Below are 24,870 nucleotides of genomic sequence, written 5' to 3' on the forward strand. Positions count from 1 at the left end.
AGACATAATTGGGCATTTTTACAGGGAAATTAAATGAATCAGTAATACAGCAGATGAGGTAAAGTTGCAATTATAAGAAATAAAAGATATTTTCCCTTTCACTGCTCAGACTATCCTTAAAGATCATGCCACATTTATGTATTCAGGGCAGAACATCACACATGTCTGTAATGTTTGCAACCTATTATTATGATGTATCTTATTTTTGCTATAATGGAATCCTCATTCTTTGAAATATATTCTAAAAGGATGTTAAGAGGAAAAGGTAAATGCAAATAAAACTGGAGTGCAGCAGTGTTTGGTGTGCCCATAGCAACCAGAAGGAGCAGGAAGTGGAGGGTCAGAGGTGAAAGAAGATGGCCGCTGCTGGTTACAGGCTGCTCTCAGCTTGCCTGACATTTGCTTTGTTGTGAGCAGGAAACTTTTCAGTTATGACCAGCGATTTTCGGCTTAAAGAGTCGGGCACGGAGGTAAGATGCAGTGAGAGGTGAGATTGGGTCTCCGCAGAGATTGTGGCTGATGTTTCACTGAGGCTACTTTGAAGGAACCTGTCCAAAACAACACGGGCAGCAGGAGGTTCAGTTCTCCCTCCTCAAACCTGAACCACCTTCTGCAGTGATTTCTTTTTATCTTCAAGCATAGGTAGAGGCCCCGAGATTTTGAAATCTTTTGGTACACGATCTAGAGGGGAGATGATGTTTTTTTCCCCCCCAGAGTTGTCAGGATTTGAAATGGCCCCCCCCGAGAATGTGGTGGAAACTGACCCCCAGATCATTTTGAAGGGGACTTGGGCATGTAATCGAGATTGAGGAAATGAATGAGTTACAGCCACCAAGTAGAAATGTGGGTCTTATGCAGAGGTATTCTGAGAGATCATTCATGGATACACACTTAAGGTGGCTTTTACATTTTAAGTTGTTTTGTTTTTTTAATAATGCCAGCACAAACCTTCTCATAATTCATTCTCTCTCTCTCTTGTCAATCACACTCAACATTTTCAATTTGTTTTATTAGTTTTTGTTGACAGTTCGTCTTGTAGACTAAATTTGTTTTTTTGTTTGTCCATCATTTTTGAAATACCCTTTTCAAAGAGATTATTTAATTTTGGAGATTGCACCTCAGTATATTATTGTTATTATTGTATTTGTCTTGCCTGAATAAGTGTTCAGATTTAATTGTGGTTCAATATTGGTTGTAAATGAAGTGTGTTTATAGAAACATACAAACTTATAGCCAGTCAGCCCTAGTATGCCTGTGCTGTCTCCATATAAGGAGAAGTAATGCCTAGTCTCTCACCCCACTCTTGCCACCTGTAACCCTGTAAGCTGATCACCCTCAATTAACTGTCGTACTCCTGTTTTAAATGTATTTAGGGACTTGGTTTTCTAGGAAAGCATTCTGAATCCTGACAATTCCCTTCTTGAAAAAAACTCCTAATTTCCCCTCCAGAGATCCCCCAATGATTTTAAAATTTGTGGTTTTTGGTTACTGACCCACGTGCCTGAGGGAGCATTCTTTCCCATCCTGCTTGAACAAAAATTCCTTATCACCTTGAAAACTTTGATTCGGTCACTTGTCAATATTCTTTGTTCCAAGAACAGTCCTTGCTTTTCCAACTTCTCTTAACCGAAGTCCCTCATTTCTGTAGCATCTTAGTAAATCTACATTCTATCCTTTTAAAGGCCTTCACATCTTAACAGAGAGTGTTTTACTCAGATTTCGCCACACTATTTCAGCTGAGGTCTTAGCAGTGATTTATAAAGTTCTAGCATGATCTCTTTATTTTCAGGTTTTATGTCTCTATTTATAAACTTCTATAATCCTTGTATTTTAATCATCATTTCATCAATTCTGTACCACCTTCAAGGTTTTGTGCATATGCACTTTCAAAATCATGCCCTTTGTAGCATGCAGTCTTTCTATATTAGTCGTTCCCAATTGCATCACTTTAGACTCCTCTGCAATGAGATCATCTGCTATACTTCACATGATCACAGGATCATAGAATGGTTACAGTACAGAAAGGGACCATTCAACTCAATATATCTGAAGGAAAGAATCACCTGTTTTTCCCCATAGCCCTGCACCTGTTTCCTTTTTTAGATAATAACCTAATTCTCTCAGAATGCTCCGATGGAACTGCCTCCAGTATGTTCTCCGGCAGTGAATTCCAGATCCTGACTACTCACTGTATTAAAAGGCTTTTTCTCATGTTGCTTCCCTTCTTTTGCCAGTCGCTTCAAAATTTATGCTGGATGGTCCTCTGTCTTTTCACCAATGGGAATAGTTTATCTCTATCTGCACTGTCCAAATCTGTCATAATTTTGAAAACCTATATCAATGCTCTTCACAACCTTTTTTTCGCCAAGGTGAACAGCCCAGTTTATCCAATCTTTATATAACTGTTTGTCTTCCTGAAATCCTTTTGATTAATATTTTCAGTGCTCTGTCTATGCCTAAAAATCCTGCTGTTCTTTTATTTTATTCATTTACAAGGCAAGATATCACTGGCTAGGCCAGCATTTATTACCCATCCCTAATTGCTGTGTTTCTGGAGTCACATGTAGGTCAGATAAGGTGAGGATGGCAGTTTATTTCCCAAAGGAAATTAGTGAACTACATGAGTTTTTCCTGACAATCGACAATGGATTCACGGTCATCATTAGACTCTTAATTCCAGATTTCTTTTATTAGATTCAAATTCCCGCCATCTAATGTGGGGGGTTTGAACCCCAGAACATTAGCTGGGTCTCTGAATTAACAGTCCGGCAATAATACCACGAGGCCGTTGCCTCCCCTCTTTGCCACCCTGTTTTTCCATTCTAAAGTCCACAATTAACCTCATGACTACTACATGGCCAGATTTTGTTACATTTTTTTAAACTTTACAGTGCTGCTCCCTAAACCCAAAATGCCACCAATACTCCCTCCCACCAATATCTCTCCCACTGTTATATCTATGTATCGGAGTTCCTTGAGAAAGTAACATAAGCTGGGGATAAAGGGAAACTAGTCGATATGCTTTATTAGATTTCCAGAGGCCATTTGATGAAGTATTGTGTCAAACATCAATGAGGAAAATAAAAGCTCATGGTGTAGGCAATAGCACATTAGTATGGATAGAAGATTGGTAACCCAGCAGAACCAGAGAGTAGGTATAAATGAGTCTTTTTCAATTTGGCAAGATGGGATGAGCAGTTTGCCACATGGATCAGTGCTGGGCCTCAACTGTTTACAATTTATGTAAATTACTTTGTTGAAGGGATGAAAGATACAGTTGCTAAATTTGCTGCTGAGGTAAACAGCACCCAAGAACTACAAAGAGCAGAAGAAAAATATCTATACAATGTTTTCAACAAACACGGGTAACCAACAAACCCAATCCGTCAATTCCTCAGAAACAGACCCAAACAAGCAGACACAATATTTATTGGTAGAGGAATTGAGTTCCGGAGTCCTGAGGTCATGTTGCAGTTGTATAAGACACTGGTGCGGCCGCATCTGGAGTATTGTGTGCAGTTTTGGTTGCCATCCTATAGGAAAGATGTGGAGGCACTGGAACGGGTGCAGAGGAGGTTTACCAGGATGTTGCCTGGTATGGTAGGAAGATCGTATGAGGAAAGGCTGAGGCACTTGGGGCTGTTTTCATTGGAGAAAAGAAGGTTTAGGGGTGACTTGATAGAGGTGTACAAGATAATTAGGGGTTTAGATAGGGTTGACCATGAGAACCTTTTTCCACATATGGAGTCAGATATTACAAGGGGACACAGCTTTAAATTAAGGGGTGGTAGGTATAGGACAGACGTTAGGGGTAGATTCTTTACTCAGCGAGTCGTGAGTTCATGGAATGCCCTGCCAGTAACAGTGGTGGACTCTCTCTCTTTATGGGCATTTAAACGGGCATTGGATAGGCATATGGAGGAAAGTGGGTTAGTAGTGTAGGTTAGGTAGGCTTGGATTGGCGCAACATCGAGGGCCGAAGGGCCTGTACTGCTCTGTATTTTTTATGTTCTATCTATGTTCTACAACGCAACCAAATACTATATCCCCATTATCTTACATCAAAAACATATCAGAAATGACTTCTAAAGTACTCAGACCTCTTGGCATCATGGTAGCCCACAAACCTACCAATGTACTTAAACAGCGACTAATGAATCTAAAAGATCCATTAGATACCACCAGCAAAACTAACGTCATTTACAAGATACCATGCAAGAATTGTAAAAAACACTACATCAGACAAACCAGCAGGAAACCTGCCACCAGGATACATGAACCCCAACTGGCCACCAAAAGACACGACCCACTCTCACTAGTTTCCACATATACAAACACTTTGACTGGGACAGCACACACATCCTAGGACAGGTCAATCAATGACATGCATGAGAATTCTTAAAGGCATAGCATTCTAACCAGAACTCCATCAATAAACACATTGACTTAGAACCCATCTATCTTCCCTTGAAAAAAAAACCAAAAATGATATCACCCACCTTAAGAAACCAAGACCTATAAATAGAGAGGTGGGACATACCACCAGTGCTTCACCGGAGACTCTCACGAATGATGGTGAGAGTCTAGTATGGTGACGAAACGTCTGAAAACAAACCTTCAAGCTCAGCGAACTAACTTAATCTCATAAACATGTCCTCTTCATAACGTTTTTGCCTGCTCGTTAGAGGATTACAAAAAGGTACAGGTTAACAGAGTGGGCAAAGATCCAGAAACTGCTGTAAAATGTGAGAAAATGTGAAATTGTCCATTTTGACAGGAAAAATAAAAGGAATACTATCATTACTTGATCTTCTCAATTACTCAATATATATTGCGAATGCAACTATTTTTCCCTCAACTCCCCCCTCTTAAAAAAAGGAACATAGATCATAGAACATTACAGCACAGTCCAGGCCCTTCAGCCCCCGATGTTGCGCCAACCTGTGGAACCAATCTGAAGCCCATCCATCCTACACTATTCCCTTTTCATCCATATGTTTATCCAGTGACCATTTAAATGCCCTTAAAGTTGGCAAGTCTACTACTGCTGCTGACAGTGCATTCCATGCGCATACTACTCTGAGTAAAGAAACTACCTCTGACATCTGTCCTATATCTATCACCCCTCAGTTTTAAACTATGTTCCCCTTGTGCTAGCCATCACCATCCGAAGAAAAAGGTCCTCACTGTCCACCTTATCTAACCCTCTGATTGTCTTGTATGTCTCAATTAAATCACCTAGGAGAAAGTGAGGATTGCAGATGTTGGAGATCAGAGCTGAAAATGTGTTGCTGGAAAAATGCAGCAGGTCAGGCAGCATCCAAGGAGCAGGAGAATCGACATTTTGAGCCCTTCTTTAGGAATGAGGAAAGTGTGCCAAGCAGGCTAAGATAAAAGGTAGGGAGGAAGGACTTGGAGTAGGGGCGTTGGAAATGCGATAGGTGGAAGGAGGTTAAGGTGAGGGTGATAACGTGAGGGTGATAGTCCGGGGTGGGGCGGAGATGTCAGGAAGAAGATTGCAGGTTAGGAAGGTGGTGCTGAGTTTGAGGGTTGGGACTGAGACAAGGTAGGGGGAGGGGAAATCATTTCCCCTCATTTCCCCTCCCCCCACCTTGTCTCAGTCCCAACCCTCGAACTCAGCACCATTTTCCTAACCTGCAATCTTCTTCCTGACCTCTCTGCCCCACGCCCACTCCGGCCTATCACCCTCACCTTATTATCCTCACCTTAACCTCCTTCCACTTATTGCATTTCCAAGGCCCCTCCCCCAAGTCCCTCCTCCCTACCTTTTTATCTTAGCCGTCTTGGCACACCCTCCTCATTCCTGACGAAGAGCTTATGCCCGAAATGTCGGTTCTTCTGCTCTTTGGATGCTGCCTGACCTGCTGCGCTTTTCCAGCAACACATTTGTAGCTCAATTAAGTCACCTCTCAACCTTCTTTCTAATGAAAATGGCCTCAGGTTCCTCAGCCTTTCCTCATAAGACCTCCCCTCCATACTAGGCAACATCCTAGTAAATCTCCTCTGAACCCTTTCCAAATCTTTCACCTCCTTCCAATAATGTGTTGACCAGAACGATACACAATACTCCCAAGTGCAGCTGCACCAGAGTTTTGTATGGCTGCAGCATGATCTTGTGGCTCCGAAACACAGTCCCTCTACCAATACAAGCTAATACACTGTATGTCTTCTTAACAACCCTGTTAACCTGGATGGCAACTTTCAGAGATCTATGTACATGGATACCGAGATCTCTCTGCTCATCTACACAACTAAGAACCTTACCATTAGTCCATTATAAATATTTACCATTATAAAGATATAAAAGTTTACTGTTTTAACATTCACTTGACATTTCCATGATGCGGAGTAAATATTTCACAAGCAAGTAAATATATTTCAAAATTATTGTGAGTCTGAATTGAAAAATATTATAGTGGAAATAAGTATTTTTAATTTGGTGAATTGTATATATTAGTCTCCATTGTTATCAAACTCACCTTTTTGCTAAAGGTTTTTTAATAATGGTCAGAGTATTGAGTACAGGACATTGGTTAGGCCACTGTTGGAATATTGCATGCAATTCTGGTCTCCTTCCTATTAGAAAGATGTTGTGAAACTTGAAAGGGTTCAGTAAAGATTTACAAGGATGTTGCCACGGTTGGAGGATTTGAGCTACAGGGAGAGGCTGAACAGGCTGTTTTCCCTGGAGCATCGGACGCTGAGGGGTGACCCTATAGAGGTTTATAAAATTATGAGGGGCATGGATAAGATAAATAGGCAAAGTCTTTTCCCTGGAGTTGGGGAGTCCAGAACTAGAGGGTATAGGTTTAGGGTGAGAGGGGAAAGATATAAAAGAGACCTAAGGGGCAACTTTTTCACACAGAGGGTGGTACGTTTAAGGAGTGAGCTGCCAGAGGATGTGATGGAGGCTGGTACAATTGCAACATTTAAGAGGCATTTGGATGGGTATATGAATAGGAAGGTTTTGGAGGGATATGGGCTGGGTGCTGGCAGGTGGAACTAGATTGGGGTGGGATATCTGGTCGACATGGACGGGTTGGACTGAAGGGTCTGTTTCCATGCTGTACATCTCTATGACTCTAACTCCTGCATTTTAATTGTGTCCAGCACTGTCCTTGAAATGTGTGGGAATCTCGAACTAGGGGAGGTGGTCTGAAATTACAGGCCAGACCATTCAGGAGAATGTTAGGAAGCACTTTCATAGAACAAAAGTGGTAGAGGTTTGGAATTCTCTTGTACAAACAGAAGTTAGTTTGGTAGATCAGTTGTTAGTTTTAAATCTAAAGTGGATAATTTTTTGTTGAACAGAAGTATTGAGTGATATCGGCCAAAGAGGAGGTGTATGGAGTTAGTCCACAGATCAGCAAGGATCTCATTGAATGGCAAAACAGGCTCAAGGACTGAATGGCCTATTCCCGTTTGTATATTCCTGTAATGCCTTTTAAGAAAGAAAACTACCATCCTTACCTGGACTGGTCTGTCTGTGCCCAGACTCAAACAATGTGCCCTCAATGGCCGAGCAAGCCACTCTCTCAGTTGTGTCAAAACATTTAAAAAATCTGAAAGAAATGAATAGAATCATTTGGTCGACCTTTTGACAGGCTGATCAGATATCTCAAACTGACCAAGACCCATTTGCCAGCATTTGGACCATATCCCTGTAAACCCTTCCTATTCGTATACTCATCCAGATGCCTTTTAAATTCTGTAATAGTGCCTGCCTCTACCACTAGCTTTAGCAGCTCATTTCATACATGCACCACCCTCTCAGTTACCTCTCAGGTCCTTTTTACATTTTCCCCCCTCACCTTAAATCTAGTTCTCAAGTTTTGGACTCCACAGCCGTAGGAAAAAGACTTTGGTTGTTCCCTCTTTCCATGCCCCTCAACCAGATGGACCACCTAGCACCAGAAATGACAATAGCAAATTCAGCCCTGTTGACCCTGCAAAGTCCTCCATACTAAAATCTGGGGGTTACAGCCTAAACTAGGAGAGCTGCATACCCACAGAGTGGTCAAACAATAGCTTGACATTATCATAATCAAGGAATCATACCTTAATAGACCACGTTCTAAATAATGCCAGCATAACAGTTCAAAAGATAAGACAGAAGCATTTTGCATCAATCTTCAGCTAGACATGCCAAGTAGATGATCCAGGTCGGCCTCTTTCAGATATCCCCAGCATCACAGATGCTAGTCTTCAACCAATTCAATTCAATTCTCTCCATGTGATATCAAGAAACAGCTGAATATACCAGATAATGTAAAGGCTATGGGCCCTGACAACGTTCCAGCAATAAAACTGAAGATGTGACTTCTAAGCTATCTGCATCCCTATAGCTATCGCATTGGCATTTACTTAAGAATGTGGCAAACTGACCAGGTATGACAGAAAGCAGGACAAACTCAACCTGACCAATTACTCCCATCAGTTAACTCTTACAGAGCAATATAGATTAGCTGGTCAGTTAGGCTAAATAGTGGCAAATTGAATGTAATGCTGAAAAGTGTAAGGTAACGCATTTTTGGAGTTCTAACAAAGCAAGGGACTACAAGGGAACCTCAATTATCCGAACGAGATGGGCACTATTTCATTTGGATAATCGCTTATTTGGTTAATCGATTAAATGCTTTTCCTGTATGGCTAGGAGTTCTTTAAAGTCTGCTCCCTATTCAGGAGACTACAGCAGCACAGGGGTGAAACCCCACCCCTGAACTCCCTCCAACCCAGTCCAAAAGCGCCCCCTGACCCCAGCACAAAGTATGCGAGCCCCTGGCCCCAACACCTCCTCCTCCGCGCCCCCGCCCCCAACCCCATACAACACTGCCCCCATGCCCAATCCCGCTCCACCCCAACTCCATCCAACACCTTCCCCTGCGTGCCCCTACCCCCAATCCCATGCAACACTGGCCCCCATGCCCAATCCCACCCCACCCAACTCCATCCAAAACCTCCCTCCCCGCCCACCCCCAACCCCATCCAACACCACTCCCCACCCACCCTGGCCCCCCAACCCTATCCAACATCACCCTGCCGAACATCGTCCCCCACTCCGTCCACCCCTGCCTCCTCTCCGGGGTAGCCTGACTGGACACCAACAACAAGACTGCTGCAGCAGCTGCCTTTGTGGGGTAAGTCTCCAAATCGTGAACACACACGCGTGCACACGCACAACTTTTTAATGCAACTTTTTGACAGGTTCCACATTTGCCCTGTACAGGACAATATTGGAGAGATTATCTGGGGGAAGGTGTGGGATGGGGTTTGGGTACACCCCTCTGTAGAACTCCAGGGAAAATGTGGGGTGAGAGAGAGAGAGAGCAGGAGGTCAGTCATTTGGAGGTGGTGCATATTTAATCACTGTAAACAAAAGATGTGATCACTGTTGGAAACACGTCTTTGATGTAACGTTTCTATCAGGACTTTGAGATCGCTTTCGGATAATCCGATTTTCGGATAATTAGTATTTGGATAATCGAGGTTCCTCTGTACATGCCGTAGCTGGCCTAGTAATCCAGCGGCCCCAGCTAATGCCTTGGAGACATGGGTTCATATCTCACCATGCAGCTAGTGGAATTTAAATTCTATTATAAAATCTGAAATTGAGAGGTAGTCCCAGTCATGGTAATCATGAAACTATTGCAGACATAGCAATTACCTTCCAAATTGCTTGCTGTGCCTGCATGTTAGCTTTCAATGACTAATGAATAAGGACACCTAGGTCCAGTTGTTCATCGACATTTTCCAATCTCCCATCTTTTAGAAAATATGATGCATCTTTGTTGTCCTCCAAAAGTGGATAACTGCACACTTATCCACATACATTGCATTTGCCACACTCTGGCTCTCTCAGAGCCTGTCTAAATCCCCTTGAAAACTTGTTGCATCCTCCTCAAAAATCATATATCCACCAAATTTTGTATCTTTGGAAAATGTGGAAATATTACAATTAGCCTGCGCATCCAAATCATCAAGCAGTGATCCTTGCAGTACACCCATTTCCCCCCCCCCCCCCCCTCCTCACGAGTCACACAGCAGATCCAACTTTATCAGAAGCCTTTGAAAATCCAAAGACACCACATTCACTGGTTCTCCCTTTATTGATTCTGTGAATAAAATCCCCAAAACACTCTTATTGGGTTTGTCAGTCATGATGTCCCCTCCATAAATCCATGCTAATTTTGCTCAATCAGACATTATTTTCTGATTATTCAGTAATTACATTCTTCACAATAGATTCCTGTATTTTCCCTACAAATGTTCACTACATGTCATTTGAGGAATGACGTAGAGTCATAGAGGTTTACAGCATAGAAACAGCCCCTTCTACCCAACTTTTCCATGCCACCCGGTTGTTACAATTAATCTAGTCCCATTAGCCTGCATTGGTCTGTATCCCTCCATACTAATCCTATTCATGTACCTGTCCAGATGTTTCTTAAATGACAAAATTGTACTTGGCTCCACCACAGCCTCTGGCAGCCCGTTCCAGACACTCACCACCCTCTGTGTGGAAATAATTTCCCCTCTGGACCCTTTTGTATCTCTCCCTTCTTACCCTAAGCCTATGCCCTCTAGTTTTAGACTCCCCCACCATGGGGAAAAGCTATTGGCTATCTACCTTATCTTTGCCTCTCATGGTTTTATAGACCTGTATAAGGTTACCCCTCCATTTTCTGTGCTCCAGAGAAAAAGTCCCACCCTATCCAGCGTCTCCTTATAACTCGAATCTTTCTGCTCTCCTTTCCTGAAATGGCTGATCATGCCACTCAGTTTAAATACAGTTAGGGACGGGCAATATTCCAACCTCATGAAAGAACAAAAAAATACAAGTCAAACCTTTCAACTGAAATCTCGTATCTCCTGTAGTCAGGCAAAAGATGTCTTGATGCACCAGGCTTAATGTCAAAGCCTTCTCCAGAGATAGATGTCTCAGCCAGTAATAATTTTAAGAGATGTATCATCCAATGATAATCAAACTCATTGGATACCAAAGAAAAAAACAGTTAATGTTCAATCCGTGCCCATGTCCAGCAGAGTTTCTGAACAAATTTCTTTTCTTACAGCTGTGACCAGTAGTAGGTAAAAAAAGAGTTGTTACAACACAGTTGTATGCAGATGTAAGTCAAATTTGAAGTGATTAGGAATTTTACCTCGTTATTGAAATCTTGATTTTGGTATTTTGATAGCTGCTTGTTCGGCTAAAAGGGAGAAGTTCTCTGAAACATCTTGAACCACGGCTATTTAGTGAAGAAGGATTCCCAAGTCATGGTAAGGAATCACAAAGCATTAATAATATTGTGAGGAGCCATGTTTGCACATTCATCCCATAATTCCATCTGATTTTAAAAGAATGTTCCAGAGCGACACTTTATTCCAATAAAAAATGCAAACCTATATTTTAGAACTCATAAAAGCATGCTTAATTGTTTTCTGCTAGTTGAGCAAACTAAATACTAAAGATAAAAAAAGGCTAGCATGTATATAGAACCTTCTATAACTACTGCACATCTCAAAGTGCTTTACAGCCAATCAAGTACTTTGTTTTGAAGTGTAGCTCCTGTTTTAATGTAGGAAAAGTGACAACACATTTGCATACATTAAGCTCACAGAAACAGCAATGTGATAAAGACTAGATAATCAGTATTTTGTAATGTTGATTTGAGGGATAAGTATTAGTTAGGGCACAGAATCTCAGAATTGTTACAGCATAGGAAGTGGCCATTTGGCCCATCTACAAACAAGCTTCATTACCTAGTGTTGTGGGTACATCACTCCAAGTTGCCTTTAATTCAACGATTCATTAAGTAATTTCACAATCAAGTACTGAGACAATAATTCAAACTTTATTGCATGTAGCAACCAAATGTAAGACCACTCAAGTAAGCAAGTAGAAGCCTGCGACCCAACTTAGCTATTACCCGACTAATGGTGAAATCTGGACAGGATTTCAACCAGCGGTGGTCTCATACTGGTGGGAGGAATCTCCAGGGTTTGATCCTTGGGCAGAGTTGTACTTCGAAGTTCTGCTAAGGTGGGGTTCTTATCGCAAAGTAATATCTTTGTTTCTTGGTATGTTTGGTATTCACTGTTTGTTCAAAGTCACAGCTTACCTGCACTAACTTATTAAATTCTTCTTCAGTTGTCCTTGTGGCAAAAAAGCATCCAGTTTATCAAACAGGTGTCAAAGCAGCTTTGTTTATGTAATCTTGCCAAGGCATGGCTAATACTTGAGTCTCTGTGTAACAGCTTGTCTTTGTTCCTTAACAATTTATTCCAGACAGAGTTAGTGCTGTGTGTAATAGTTTATCTTTTGTTGATTCATTCAGTCCATAAATTGTTCTGAAATCTATAATATCACATTAGCACCAATTTCTTCTTTTTCATCAGGTCCTTGTACATCATTCCTATCTAAATAATCATCCAATGCCCTCTTGAATGCTTCAATTAAACCTGTCTCCTCCACATTTCCAGTCAGTGTATTCCGCATCCTAACTACTCACTGTGTGATAAACCTTTTTTCTCGCATCCTTGCATCTTTTGCACACCGCTTTAAATCTATACCCTGTCATTCTTGTTTCCTTAACGAATGACAGCAGCTTCTCTCGACCTTCTCTATTCAGCCTGCTCATGATGTTGAAAACAAAAAACAAATCTCCAGTTCATTGCCTTCCCTTCAAGGAAAGAGTAGTCCCAACTTCCCCAATCTATCCTTCTAAATGAAGTTCCTCATTCCTCGAATGATTGTTGTAAATCATTTCTGCATTCTTTCCAATGTTTTCACAGCTTTGCTATAATGTGGCACCTGCAACTATACACAGTACTCCAGCTCCGGTCTGAAAAGTGTCTCGTACAATTTCTACAGCTCCTCCTTGCTCTTGCTGTCTGTCCCCTCATTAATAAAACTAGGGTCACTGAATGACTTATTAACTGCTCTTTCCACCTGTCCTGACACCTTTAATGTCGAGAGTGTGGTGCTGGAAAAGCACAGCAGGTCAGGCAGCATCCGAGGAGCAGGAGAATTGATGTTTTGGGCATAAGCTGTGCATCAGGAATGAAGCCACCTTTTAATGGACTGTGCACATACACATCCGGATCCCTTTCTCCTGCACCTCTTTTAGAATTGTACAATCTGTTTTATGTTGTCTTTTTCACATTCTTCCCATCAAATTCCCATGTAACTCTTCTCTGTCATAAACTCATCGACCACTTATCTGCCCACTCCTCCAATTTGTCCAATTTGTCAATCTCCTTTTGGAGTTCCACACTGTACTCCTCAAAGCATCCTGTATTATTGTACGTGTGTTCTTGAGTTCTGAGAAGATTTGTAGGTCAGGTTGAGGTTCTGGATGTAAGGTTGCTTGCTGAGCTGGAAGGTTCACTTTTAGACGTTTCGTCACTATACTAGATCACTAACACCAGTGCTTCACCAGAGGCTCACTGATGATGTTACATAGTATGGTGGCAAAATGTCTAAAAACTAACCTTCCAGCTCAGTGAACAAACTTAGATCCATACTTGTGTTCTGTTTGCACTTCATCCCTGCGGTTATTCACCAAGTTGGGGAGGAGTAGGGTAGGTGTAATGCAAAACAGCAACAGATGGATGGACTTTTGTGATATGTTGCAAATACTGTATTTCCTTGCCTTTAGCTGTGAACATATAATTTTCTTAAGTCTGAGGAATGAACTGTGAAGTTCTATTTGTTAACCTTGGCACCCAGTTCCTGTCTCATACAGTGAGCAGTGGGAGGGAATGAGGGCCAGGAGCCAAGGATCAGGAACAGAATGTCACATTTCCACATCAAAGCTTCAAAGCAGTGAAGAAGACAGTGATGTCAGTTGGCAGGAATGCTTTATCATGGTAAATTTTGAATTTATACTTGGCTTCTGTTTTTCAGCCATTTGATACCATTTTGGCATCTTATTGTGCAGTATTAATATAACTTGGAAGAATTTGGAAGCTACTGGCGCTCTATCTGACAACTCTTCCCTGGTTCATTTTGATCCAAGGAGAGGAAATGGTTGAAATAAAAACCACAAAGTGCTGGAGAAATTCAGTAAGTCTGGCAGTTTCTGTGGAGACAGAAACAAATTTAACATTTAAAATCCAAAATGTTTTTTTGGAACCAAGCAAGAGTCATTTGGACTTGAAATGTTAACTATTTCTCTCTCCAGCGGTACTACCAGATGTACTGTGTTTCTCCAGCACCTTCTATTTTTATTTCTGACCTCCAGCATCCACAGTTCTTTGCTCTTGTGAGAGGAAATGATTGTATTGATTGGAGACTGCCAAAGGAAGTGGTGGAGGTGGGTACAATTACAATATTTAAAAGGCATCTGGATGGGTGTATGAATTGAGAGATTTGGGCCAAATGCTGGCAAATGGGACTAGGTCAGATTGGGATGGCTGGTCAGCGCAGACAAGTTGAACTGAAGGATCTGTTTTTGTGCCGTATGACTCTATGACTTAATTTCTGCCCCATGTACATTTGGAGGGTTATTTTTGGGCATAGTTAAATGGACTTGGCCATTTTGATATATTTGCTAATAAACCTTATTAAACCTTAATAATGAATCTTGAAAAAATGTTAAAATGGATCATTAAAGAGATTCTAGCTCGGCATTTAAAGAAAAAAAAAACAAGATTTAGCATAGTTTCATTAAAGCGGAATTGTGTATAACCAATTTACTGCAGTTCTCTGAGCAAGTAACGTACACTATTTGTTAACGGGGAGCATGAGACATTCTACATTTGGACTTCCAGCAGGCATTTGATAAGGTGACACATTATTGCAGAAAAAAAGAAGCTGAAGGTGTAGGGGGTGAAATATTAGCATAGTTAGAAGATTGGCTGGCTGCAGACAGAAAACAAAGTAGCATAAATGAGCATTTGTCTGATTGGCAGCATATAATGAGCGGAGTCCTATGCCTCAACATTTTGCAGTTTATATAGAGGAGAGTGATGGCATTGAGGCTAAATTTGCAAGTGATATCAAAGTCGGTATGTTGTGAAGAAGACATAAGTGGTTGGCACTGCTGCCTCACAGTGCCAGAGACCCGGGTTCAATTCCCGCCTCAGGTGACTGACTGAGTGTGTGGAGTTTGCACATTCTCCCCGTGTCTGCATGGGTTTCCTCCGGGTACTCCGATTTCCTCCCACAGTCCAAAGATATGCATGTCAGGTGAATTGGCCATGCTTAATTGCCCGTAGTATTAGGTGAAGGGGTAAATGTAGGGGTATGGGTGCGTTGCGCTTTGGCGGGTCGGTGTGGACTTGTTGGGCCAAAGAGCCTGTTTCCACACTGTAAGTAATCTAATCTAATCTAAGAAGTTGTAGACAGACTTGGATAGATTGTGTGAGTGAGTAAAAATCTGACAGATGGAGAAGGTGTGGGAAGTTGTTCAGTTTGTCAGGAAAAATAAAAGACCGAATATTACTCCAGCAGAGAAGAACTGCACAAGGTTTGGGTATTATGGTGCACAAATCACAAAATGTTAGGAGGTTTATTAGCTTGATATGGATGAGTAATTTGTCTGGTCATGATAGGTTGGACAGACAGAGCTTATTTCCACTGGTGTTTAGAAGACTGTGGGGTAACTCTAAGCCTTGTGGCTGTGTTGAGGTTCCTCTGAGGCTCCATGTATGCCAGTATGTCGATGCACTGACTTTCGGTTTTGGAAGCTGATGTCACACATGGTCTGAGAAAGTCTGCGCACAGAGAAGAAATGAAATAGACAGAATATTGATCCTGAGTGACGGACTGTAAGTCAGAATTGTATGCTCCAGTTGCCACCAATTCACCTTTCCACTTGAACACAGTTCTTGCATAAGTGCCAAGAAGTAGTCTCCTATTGACTGCTGATGGAGAAGATTTGATCAAATGCATGCTCATACATCTCAACTTTTGTGTGTCTTGGGACTTTGCTGTGACTAAAATAACTGAGAATGTCATAGGTCCCGTCTCATCATAGTTCTGAAGCACTGCAGCTGAGCTGCAACTGGAAAGTATTAGAAACAATATTCATATAATTTCACATTTAACCAAGTGTGGCATCAAGGAGCCATAGCAATATGACCGCCAATAGGAATCGGGGAATAAACTACATTGGTTGGAATCAAACTTGGCACAAAGGATGATGGTTCTGGTTTTTGGAGTTCAATCATCTTGGCTCCAGCACATCCCTGATGGGTAGCATCCTAGGCTCCACCATCTTCAGTTGTTTCATCGATGACCATCCCTCATTCCAGAGTCAAAGGTGAGGATGTTAGCTGATGATTTCGCATTTCACAACTCCTCAGATTCTGAAGTAGTCCATGTAAAACTTCAGCAGAACCTGGATAACATCCAGTTTTGGCTGTAAAGTGACATTCACACCACACAATTGCTAGGCAATGATCATCTCCAATAAGAGACCATCTAAATGTTGCCCCTTGACATTCAAAAGTATTACCCTTGCTAAAAACCCCACTGTCAACATCCACGAAGTTACCATTGACCTGAAACTCAACTGGACTCGCAATTTAAATAGAGTGGCTACAAGAGCAGGTCAGAGGATAGGAATATTGCAGCGAATAACTCATCTCCTTACTCCCAAAGCCAATCCACCATTGACAAAACATAAGTATGATGGAATACTCTTCAGTTACAACAATGCCCAAAGCTTGAGGTCACCCAGGATAAAAGCATTCTGCTAAACTGGCACATCCATAAACATTTAAGCACTTCAGCACTAATATCAGTCATAGCAGTGTGTATCCCAGCTCGCCACCACCTTCTTGTGGACAACTAGGGATGGGCAATAAACATTAACCCAGCAACAACACCCACATCTCTTAAATACATTTTTAAAATTAGCTTGGGTTCCTAAATCTGCTTAATAGCTTACCAGTGATCCTGCAATGCCAAGGCTACCAGTATGCAAACATCTCAGCATTATAACCATTTGTGAGATTCAAACTGTGTCCATTGGTGTGAGAATGAAAGACTCATAGGACCTGTCTCTTCAAAGACCGAGGAGCGTCAAAGACAATGACCACAACTGCAGAATGGGCAGATAGTGCAAGTTAGAAGTACAGTTCCAAATACTTGGATACTAGCAAAGATTCCAAAGATATCGTCCTGCGAAGTCTTCACCAATTATGGTGCTACATTATGAAGGTGCAAAAGCAAGTTAAGAACGATCTCCAACACAGCACTCTTGCACGAAGGAAGCATCAACAACGTGATGATGGACATTGATCACAGTCAGCAGCAACATAACCATCAGTCAAGAGCAACTGAGAATAATAGCAACCTCCTATAGATGGTTATATGATCACCGGATTAGGAAGAGTTGTCAAAACTACAAAGTGTTGTATCGAAGTTGGAACTATCAATATTCTTAGCTCTTGTTTTAACATCTCTATATAATTGATTAATTAAAACGTGCTTATGTCTTTTGTCTTTCTTTCTATTTGGGATTTGTCTTCCTTTGAAAAAGGGAGATGTGTTATGAGCCAGTGTTGATATGCAATATACCTTTTAAGGGACATGTTCAAGGCATCATCATGTCATGGCATATCCTAGAGATGTACAGCATGGAAACACATCCTTCGGTCCAACTCGTCCATGCCAACCAGCTATCCTAAACTAATCTAGTCCCATTTGCCAGCACTTGGCCAATATCCCTCTAAACCGTTCCTATTCATATACCCATTCAGATGCCCTTTAAACGTTGTAATTGTACCAGCCTCCACCACTTCCTCTGGCAGCTCATACACACACCACCCTCTGTGTGAAAAGGTTGCCCCTTGCATCGCCTTTAAATCTTTCTCCTCTCACCCTAAACCTATGTCCTCTAGTTGTGGACTCTCCACCTTGGGGGAAAAGACCTTGACTATTTACCCGTGATTTTATAAACCTTTGGTCACCCCTCAGCCTCCAACGCTCCAGGGAAACCTAATGGAATAAAGCTGTCAGTCTCTCTCTATCTTACTGTGCTCTATTCTTTTGCAGCAGGACACATTGATGGAAGCTTGATACAATACATCCAAATTATTTAGTTTGAACCCAGGCATGCAAGTGTCTGCATTTGTAATGTTCAAATGCAAATATCAGGAGCTGCAATGAAATCTCATTATAATCTTCAGTACTACGTGGAATCTCATACTTGTTACAGGAGCCAGCATAAGTATCGCATTGTGATAGTTGCAGATTATCAGTATTTCTTGACTTGTCATGTCACATCTCACACGTGTGTCTGGGGACATATATAGGCTTGACCAGTAAGGATGGCAGATTTTTATTCTCTCAAGCACATTAGTGAACGAAATTAGTTTTTACATCAAATTACTATGTTGCTATTAGACTAGTTGTTTTTCTTAAATTCCAGATTTATTAATTGAATTTAAATTTCACCATCTCTTCGTGGAATTGAAACACTTGTTTGCAGAACATCAGCCTGGGTTTTGGACTACTACTTCCCAAAAATATGACAAGGAGAGGAGATAAATGATATCAATATGACATCAAAATGGGAAAGTTGGAAACAATTAATCCATAGCGTTGGACTTATTCATTTGTTACCTAAACCAAGCAAGTCAGCAGGGCACCATTACAGAGGCAAAATACTGTGGATTGTGGTAAACTGGAAGTACTCAGTGAATCTGAGTATTGCTATGAAGACAGAAACCCATTTAATGTTTCAGTTCTTCAGTCTTTTGTCAGAATTGGAACAGTTTTGAAAACAAATATGCAGTATGGTGAGATTAACGGTAAGCCAGAGGAGTGAGAAGATTTTTAAAAACCAACATAAGATGACTAAAAAAGGGGTGAATATGATCTTTCAGAGTAAACTTGCAAGTAATATTACAACAGAAGGCAAGGGCTTGTCTAAATATATACAAAGGAAAAGAGAGGCCAAAGTGAACATAGGCTCCTTGGATAATGAGGCTTGGAAATAATAATAACTGGGAACCTGGAATTGGCAGAGGAGTTAAATAAATGCTTTGCATCAATCTTCACAGTAGAAGACAGTATTAGCATTCCAAAAATACTAAATAATCAAGGAGCAGAAAGGGAAAATGAAATAAATGCAATAACTGTTTTAAGTAATGAATATCATTAGGGAAAAGGTACCAGGGAAACTGATGAAACTAAAGAAAACCAAGCAGTGTTGAGAATCTGAAACTCATTGACCTTCGGGTGGTTGAGGTAGAAACCTTTGTAATATTTAAGAAGAATTTAGATGTTTACTTGTGATAACAAAGCCTACAAGGTTATGGGCCAACTGCTGGAAAAATGGGATTTGAATAATTGTGGGTTTTTTTCATCAGCGTGACTGCAATGGGCCAAACGGTCTTTTTCCATGCTGTAGATCTCTATGGTCTAAGACCAATAATTCCCTGGACTTAATGGGATGACTCCAAGTACATTAACATAGGTAACTGCAGAGATAGTGGATGTAGCAGTAATGGTCTTCCACAACCCTTAGATATTACTAAAGTGCCAGAGGATTGAAAAAGTGCCAATGTAATACCTTTATTCAAAAAGGGAAGAGACAAAACCAGTTAGCTTAATATCTGTTAGAATCTGTTACAAAATCTGTGATAACAAAGCATTTACAAATGCATAATGGAATGTAACAGTGTCAGCCTGTCTTCATAAGGGGAAACGATGCCTGACAAATGTGCTGTAATTCTTGAGAAGGTAGATAAAGGGGAAGAAGTGAATGTAATATATTTGGATTCCTTGAAGACATCCAATAAGGTACCCCATATTAAACTATTTAATAAGATAAGAGCCCATGGTGTTGGAGAGGTTAGAGTACAGGAACAAGGATGACATGCTGCAGTTATACAGGGTATTGGTGAGGCCGCACCTAGTATATTGTGTGCAGTTTGGACTCCTTTTCTAAAGAAGAATGTTCTTGCTATAGAGGGAGTGCAGTGAAGGGATACCATATTGATTCCTAGGAGAGCAGGACTGATGGATGAGGAAAACTTGACTCTGTTAGCATGGTATTCACTGGATATTAGGAGAATGGGGGGGGAGGTGGGAGGAATCTTATAGAAAACTGTATAATTTTAACGGGACTAAATGTGTTAGATTAAAGAAATATGATCTGGATACTGGGGGAGGCCAGGACCAGGTGTCATAGTTTAAGGATAAGGAATAAATCTTTTAAGACTAAGATGAGGCGGTATTTCTTCACCCAGAGAATGATGAGCCTGTGGCATTCACTACCACAGAAAGTGGTTGAGGTCCAAAGATTATATGTTTTCAAGAAGGCAATAGATATAGCTCATGTGGCTAAAAGAATCAAAGGATATATGGGGAGGGCAGAATTAGAGTATTAAGCTCAATGTTCAGCCATGATCATATTGAATGACGGAGCTGGCTCAAGGGGTTCCCATGTTCTATGCATTGTATTAGCACAGATGAAGGATCGGCTCACTAAGAAGACAGTTCCAATAAGAGAGCCATTTTCAGTGTGGCAACCTGTAACTAGTGGGATGCCACAGGAACCCATACTGGGGTGACAATTATTTACAATGTATATGTCAATGACTTGAATGAAGAAAGTGAATGTAACTAATCCAACTTTGTGGATTCCATAGAAGTAGGTGAGAAGGCAAGTGATGAGCATGACATAAAGTCTGCAGAGAGATATGGACAAGTTGAGTGAGTGGGCAGAAATTTGGCAGATGAAATATAATATGGGGAAATGTGAGGCTATGCACTTTGGCAGGAAGAATATATGGGAGAATGAATAGAGGATTGGATATTACTGAAATGGAGAAACACTGTAAAAAGCTGCAGCACAGAGAGGTTTGGAAGTCCTCATGCATAAATCACCTAGCATACAAGTTCAGTGGATAATAGGGAAGGTAAGTGGAATGTTGGTCTTTATTTCAAAAGGAATGAAGTATAAAAGTAGGGAAATCTTGTTAAAACTATATTTAGACCACACTTGGAATACTTTGAACAGTTTTGGTCTGCTTACCATTAGAAATATACACTAAAACGAACATGGAGAATCTCTGGCAGTATTTGAGGACAAAGAAACAGTGTTAAGTTTTGAGTCCAGTATGACTTTTTCGGAATTCAATATGAAACCAAAATGTTATCTCCATTTTAAACATCAGTTTTGTTTCATGATTTTCTCTTTGGTTTCATTTCATGGTGTTCAATTGTTTATTTAGTTCATAACTATTTCCATTAGAAAGAATAACTTATAATTAAATATGTACCAAGAACATAGAGGAGTTCGTAGAAGGAGTTTGTTTACCTTTATGGAAAATATGTATTGAGAACATGGAATTTATCCCACAAATCACTCCACTAGTTTTACCGCTTGCTGGGCCTTGTTGTGCCAACACTGATGTAGCTTTAATAGCAACTATGTGAAGTAGCCATGAAGGTAATACAAGTTTTTCGACATGAGTGCTCATGAGGCAGCTTTGTGATCTTGTAAGCTGGCTTCCTACCCAGTCATGAACATTTCTTATAACAATTCAGATCCAGTAAATTCAAGCCAACCATTTACATTAAAAAGATGAAGGACATTTTTATTTTGAAGTTGAACACAATGCACTGTTCATTTTCTGCATATAACAGTTGGGTCTTTGAACTGAGAGAAATCCATTTCTGTTGGAGGACCTTTGTCCATTTTTTTTTCCACTGATAACATTTGGGGAACAGTTCAAAGACTGAGGGGAAAGAAGTAGAAACGTCATGAAAGATTTTTAACTTGTTTCATCATGGAGCATCAAGTTGTTTTTTATATAATGTCTTTAACCTGACAAAAAAATCCCAAGTTCACATCCAAAGATTTGCAGGTTTGGTGGATTGGCCATATTAAATTGCCCTGTAGTGTCAAGGGATGTGCAGGCTATGTGGATTAGCCATGGGAAATGCAAGGTTACATGGATAGGGTACGGAGGTGGCTTTGGTTGGGATGCTCTTCGGACAGTCGGCATGGGCTTGATGGGTCGAATGATCTGCTTCCACACAGGAATTCAATGATTCTGTGATTCTACTTCTCAGGGACAATTATGAAATAATTGTTTTAAACTGTCTTTATGTCATCAGATATTAAGGCAGTATCTAAAAGATTCGTCATTGAGGAAGTTTTAAAGGTAATTTTATGCCTGCCGTCATATACTTGCACAAAATATTTTGTTTCATCTTGTATGCCTTGTAGGTGTAATCTTTTCTACCTAGAAGTTCCAAATTCTATAATTCCTCCAATTAAAGCTGTTGAAATTGTTGATGTACCTTTGAAAGTAGTTACCCAAAATTACACAAGATTATAACTGCATTCCTGCTGTGTTCCAAATATAACCCAGCAATAATTTGTACATGTTTTAAAAAAAATCTTGAGTTCTGGAGAAGTGTCATATTGGACTTGAAACATTAAACTCTGTTTCTCTCTCCACAGGTGCTGCCAGAACTGCCGAGTTTCTCCAGCATTTTTTTGGTTTTTATTTCAGATTTCCATCATCTGCAGTATTTTGTTTTTATGTTTAAAAAAAGGTTGCTTTGCATTGCAATCAGAAACCTTTAAAATACTATTTTTCTGGGTTTTTTATTATACCTTTGGTGCTCCTAGATTGGAACAATACAGGTTAAAAAGAATTGAACACTGTTCTGGTTTTCGAGGCCCACTCTTTAACATGCATCATTTTCCATAATGATATTGCCTCTTCTAACACCAGCTGTCCTTTATAGCTGTTGTATGTTGAGTTATTGGCCGTTTTGTTCCCTGGACTCCTTATTAATCGTAGTTGAATTGAGCTGGCTGAATCTCATTTTGAGCAGGATCCCTACAGAGAGCTGGTAATAGTTTATCTCCTCAGTAGTGCCTGAATTCAAGAATGTGTCCTTACTCGCTTCAACTTCTCATGCCTAGAGTTTACTCAAAATTATTTTACTGTGCCTGAATTTATTCTGTTGTTGGTATCCAATACCTTGCTTATTTTGTCCAATGGAACTCGAATCAACACATAATTCTGCTCTAGTTTGCTAGTGTAATAACACAGCTACAGAAAATACACTGTCACACCAGGGGGGTTCCAAAATTGATGGCAGAAATAGGAGCTTGACTTTATTTATTTTTCCCCAATGAGCTATAAAACAACTGGGTTGATGATTGCCTTGTCAGTAGTGCTGACGTATGCACAGTGCTGGACCAATTGCCTCCTGCATTTCACAAATCTTTGTATAGAAAGATAATTTACTGGCTCCCCTTTCACATTATGAAACAGGTTAAGTTTGAAAAAAAACAGTTGAAGAATGTTTTTCAATTTTATTAGTCCCTTCACATCTGGTATGTTGGCACAGGTCGCTTTTTAAAAAATGTGCCTCACTAAATAGGTTTAACAGTGGTGCCAGCAAATTAGCTTGGTTGAAAATTTAGTTAGCATGCAGGGGTTTGCATTGGGTTAGGTCCTTTAGTTTGTGCCAACTTTGTCTTTGCTGCCTTTTTCTTCCCCTCATGAAATCTTTGCACATAGGGACAAAGTGATTTTATCAGAAATAACAAATTGAAGTTGGGGCGATTAAAGGAGCAAGTAATATGATATTGACTAAGCAATTAAAAAAAACATATAATCGCTTCATTGCTGTAAAAAAGAAAGTTGACTTGCATATTTAATTTTGATAACCAACCTGTTCAGACCTCTGGAGCAGGTGGGACTTGAACCCAGGCCTCTGACCCAGACACCACCACTGCACCACAACATCACACCTTTGTTGACCTTATATGCTTACCTGCGGAGAAGGACAATGAGAGGTGAACAATTAAGGACAATAGAGTTATGCGGTCATCATAGTTTGCTGTTTTTCTGTTATTTGCTATATAAAAATTAGTTGCTGCATTTGCCTAAGTGAAAGCAAATGAAAAAGGAATTTATTGTAAAGTGCTTTGCACCTCCTGAGGATCTGATGAGGTGTGATATAAAAGATCCTGCAGCAGTATTCGAAGAAAAGCATGAGAGCTCCCTCAGTGGCAAAGACAATTTTATCTGCCAATCAACATTACTATGTACCATGGACCAAGAGAATTAGCATGTAAGAGGCATGGAACACACTGCATGTACCTGTTCATGTGGGATGGGGGAGCAGATGAAATTGGTGCTTGGCAACTCATTACACACAGATGAGTTGCAGCTAGTGCTGCTTTTTGGATACATGTTAGTTGGCAAAAGGATGGAAGGGAAGGAATTTAATTTGCAATGGGAAATTATACTTGCATCACTGCAATACAGTCTCAAAGCAGAGGTTCGCTCCCACTGCCGATGAGTGGACTGCTTCAGAGGGAGGAATTTGCTGCACCGGCTATAACTTGATCCCCTATTCCCCAGAGCCTCCACAAGTTTTTCTGATTCTGCAATGCAATGCAGTTTTGATCATTTTGATCATGAGTCAGATAAGACATAAAATGTGCTTTCTTTCGTTCTCCACAGATGCTGCCAGATCAACTGATCCAGCCCTTTCTGTTCTTTCTGTGATTGTGTTTTGGATACCCTAGTACAGGCAGTGGACAGGAGGAAAATAATGTGGTTTCTACCTCCAGCTCAAGTTGTTGATGTGAAACTCCTATCTCCCACCAGAATTACTCTCACACTGTTAAGAAATTGGGCATGCTTCCTTCATCACCATCCACTCCACCTGTCCCTTATTAGTGCAGTACAGCCAATTAGACCAGTGTGTCCCAAGTCTACGTTAAGATGTTGCTGTCCACAGCTGGGCCCCTGAAGCCCAGAGCTGCTCGAGGTCACCAAGAGTCATCTGAGGTGTCCTCAGGAAGCTCAGTAGATTTCCACCTCATAAAGTATAAGCACTGGAGAAATACTTTG

The 24,870-nt window shown here is 40.7% G+C and overlaps 1 protein-coding gene across 1 annotated transcript in view; it reads left to right on the forward strand.

Annotated features, from left to right (window-relative positions):
• The first annotated feature begins 360 nt into the window (after positions 1-360).
• xrcc2 (X-ray repair complementing defective repair in Chinese hamster cells 2) overlaps positions 361-24,870 on the forward strand; it is a 33,213-nt gene continuing 8,703 nt past the window's right edge. The window contains exons 1-2 of the mRNA XM_060825138.1: positions 361-470; positions 11,217-11,298. Of these exons, the coding sequence (XP_060681121.1) occupies positions 432-470; positions 11,217-11,298 (121 nt within the window). The 5' untranslated portion in view covers positions 361-431. The remainder of the gene's footprint in view (positions 471-11,216; positions 11,299-24,870) is intronic.

This window comes from Hemiscyllium ocellatum, chromosome 5, assembly GCF_020745735.1.
Source record: "Hemiscyllium ocellatum isolate sHemOce1 chromosome 5, sHemOce1.pat.X.cur, whole genome shotgun sequence".
Classification (NCBI taxonomy): Eukaryota; Metazoa; Chordata; class Chondrichthyes; order Orectolobiformes; family Hemiscylliidae; genus Hemiscyllium; species Hemiscyllium ocellatum.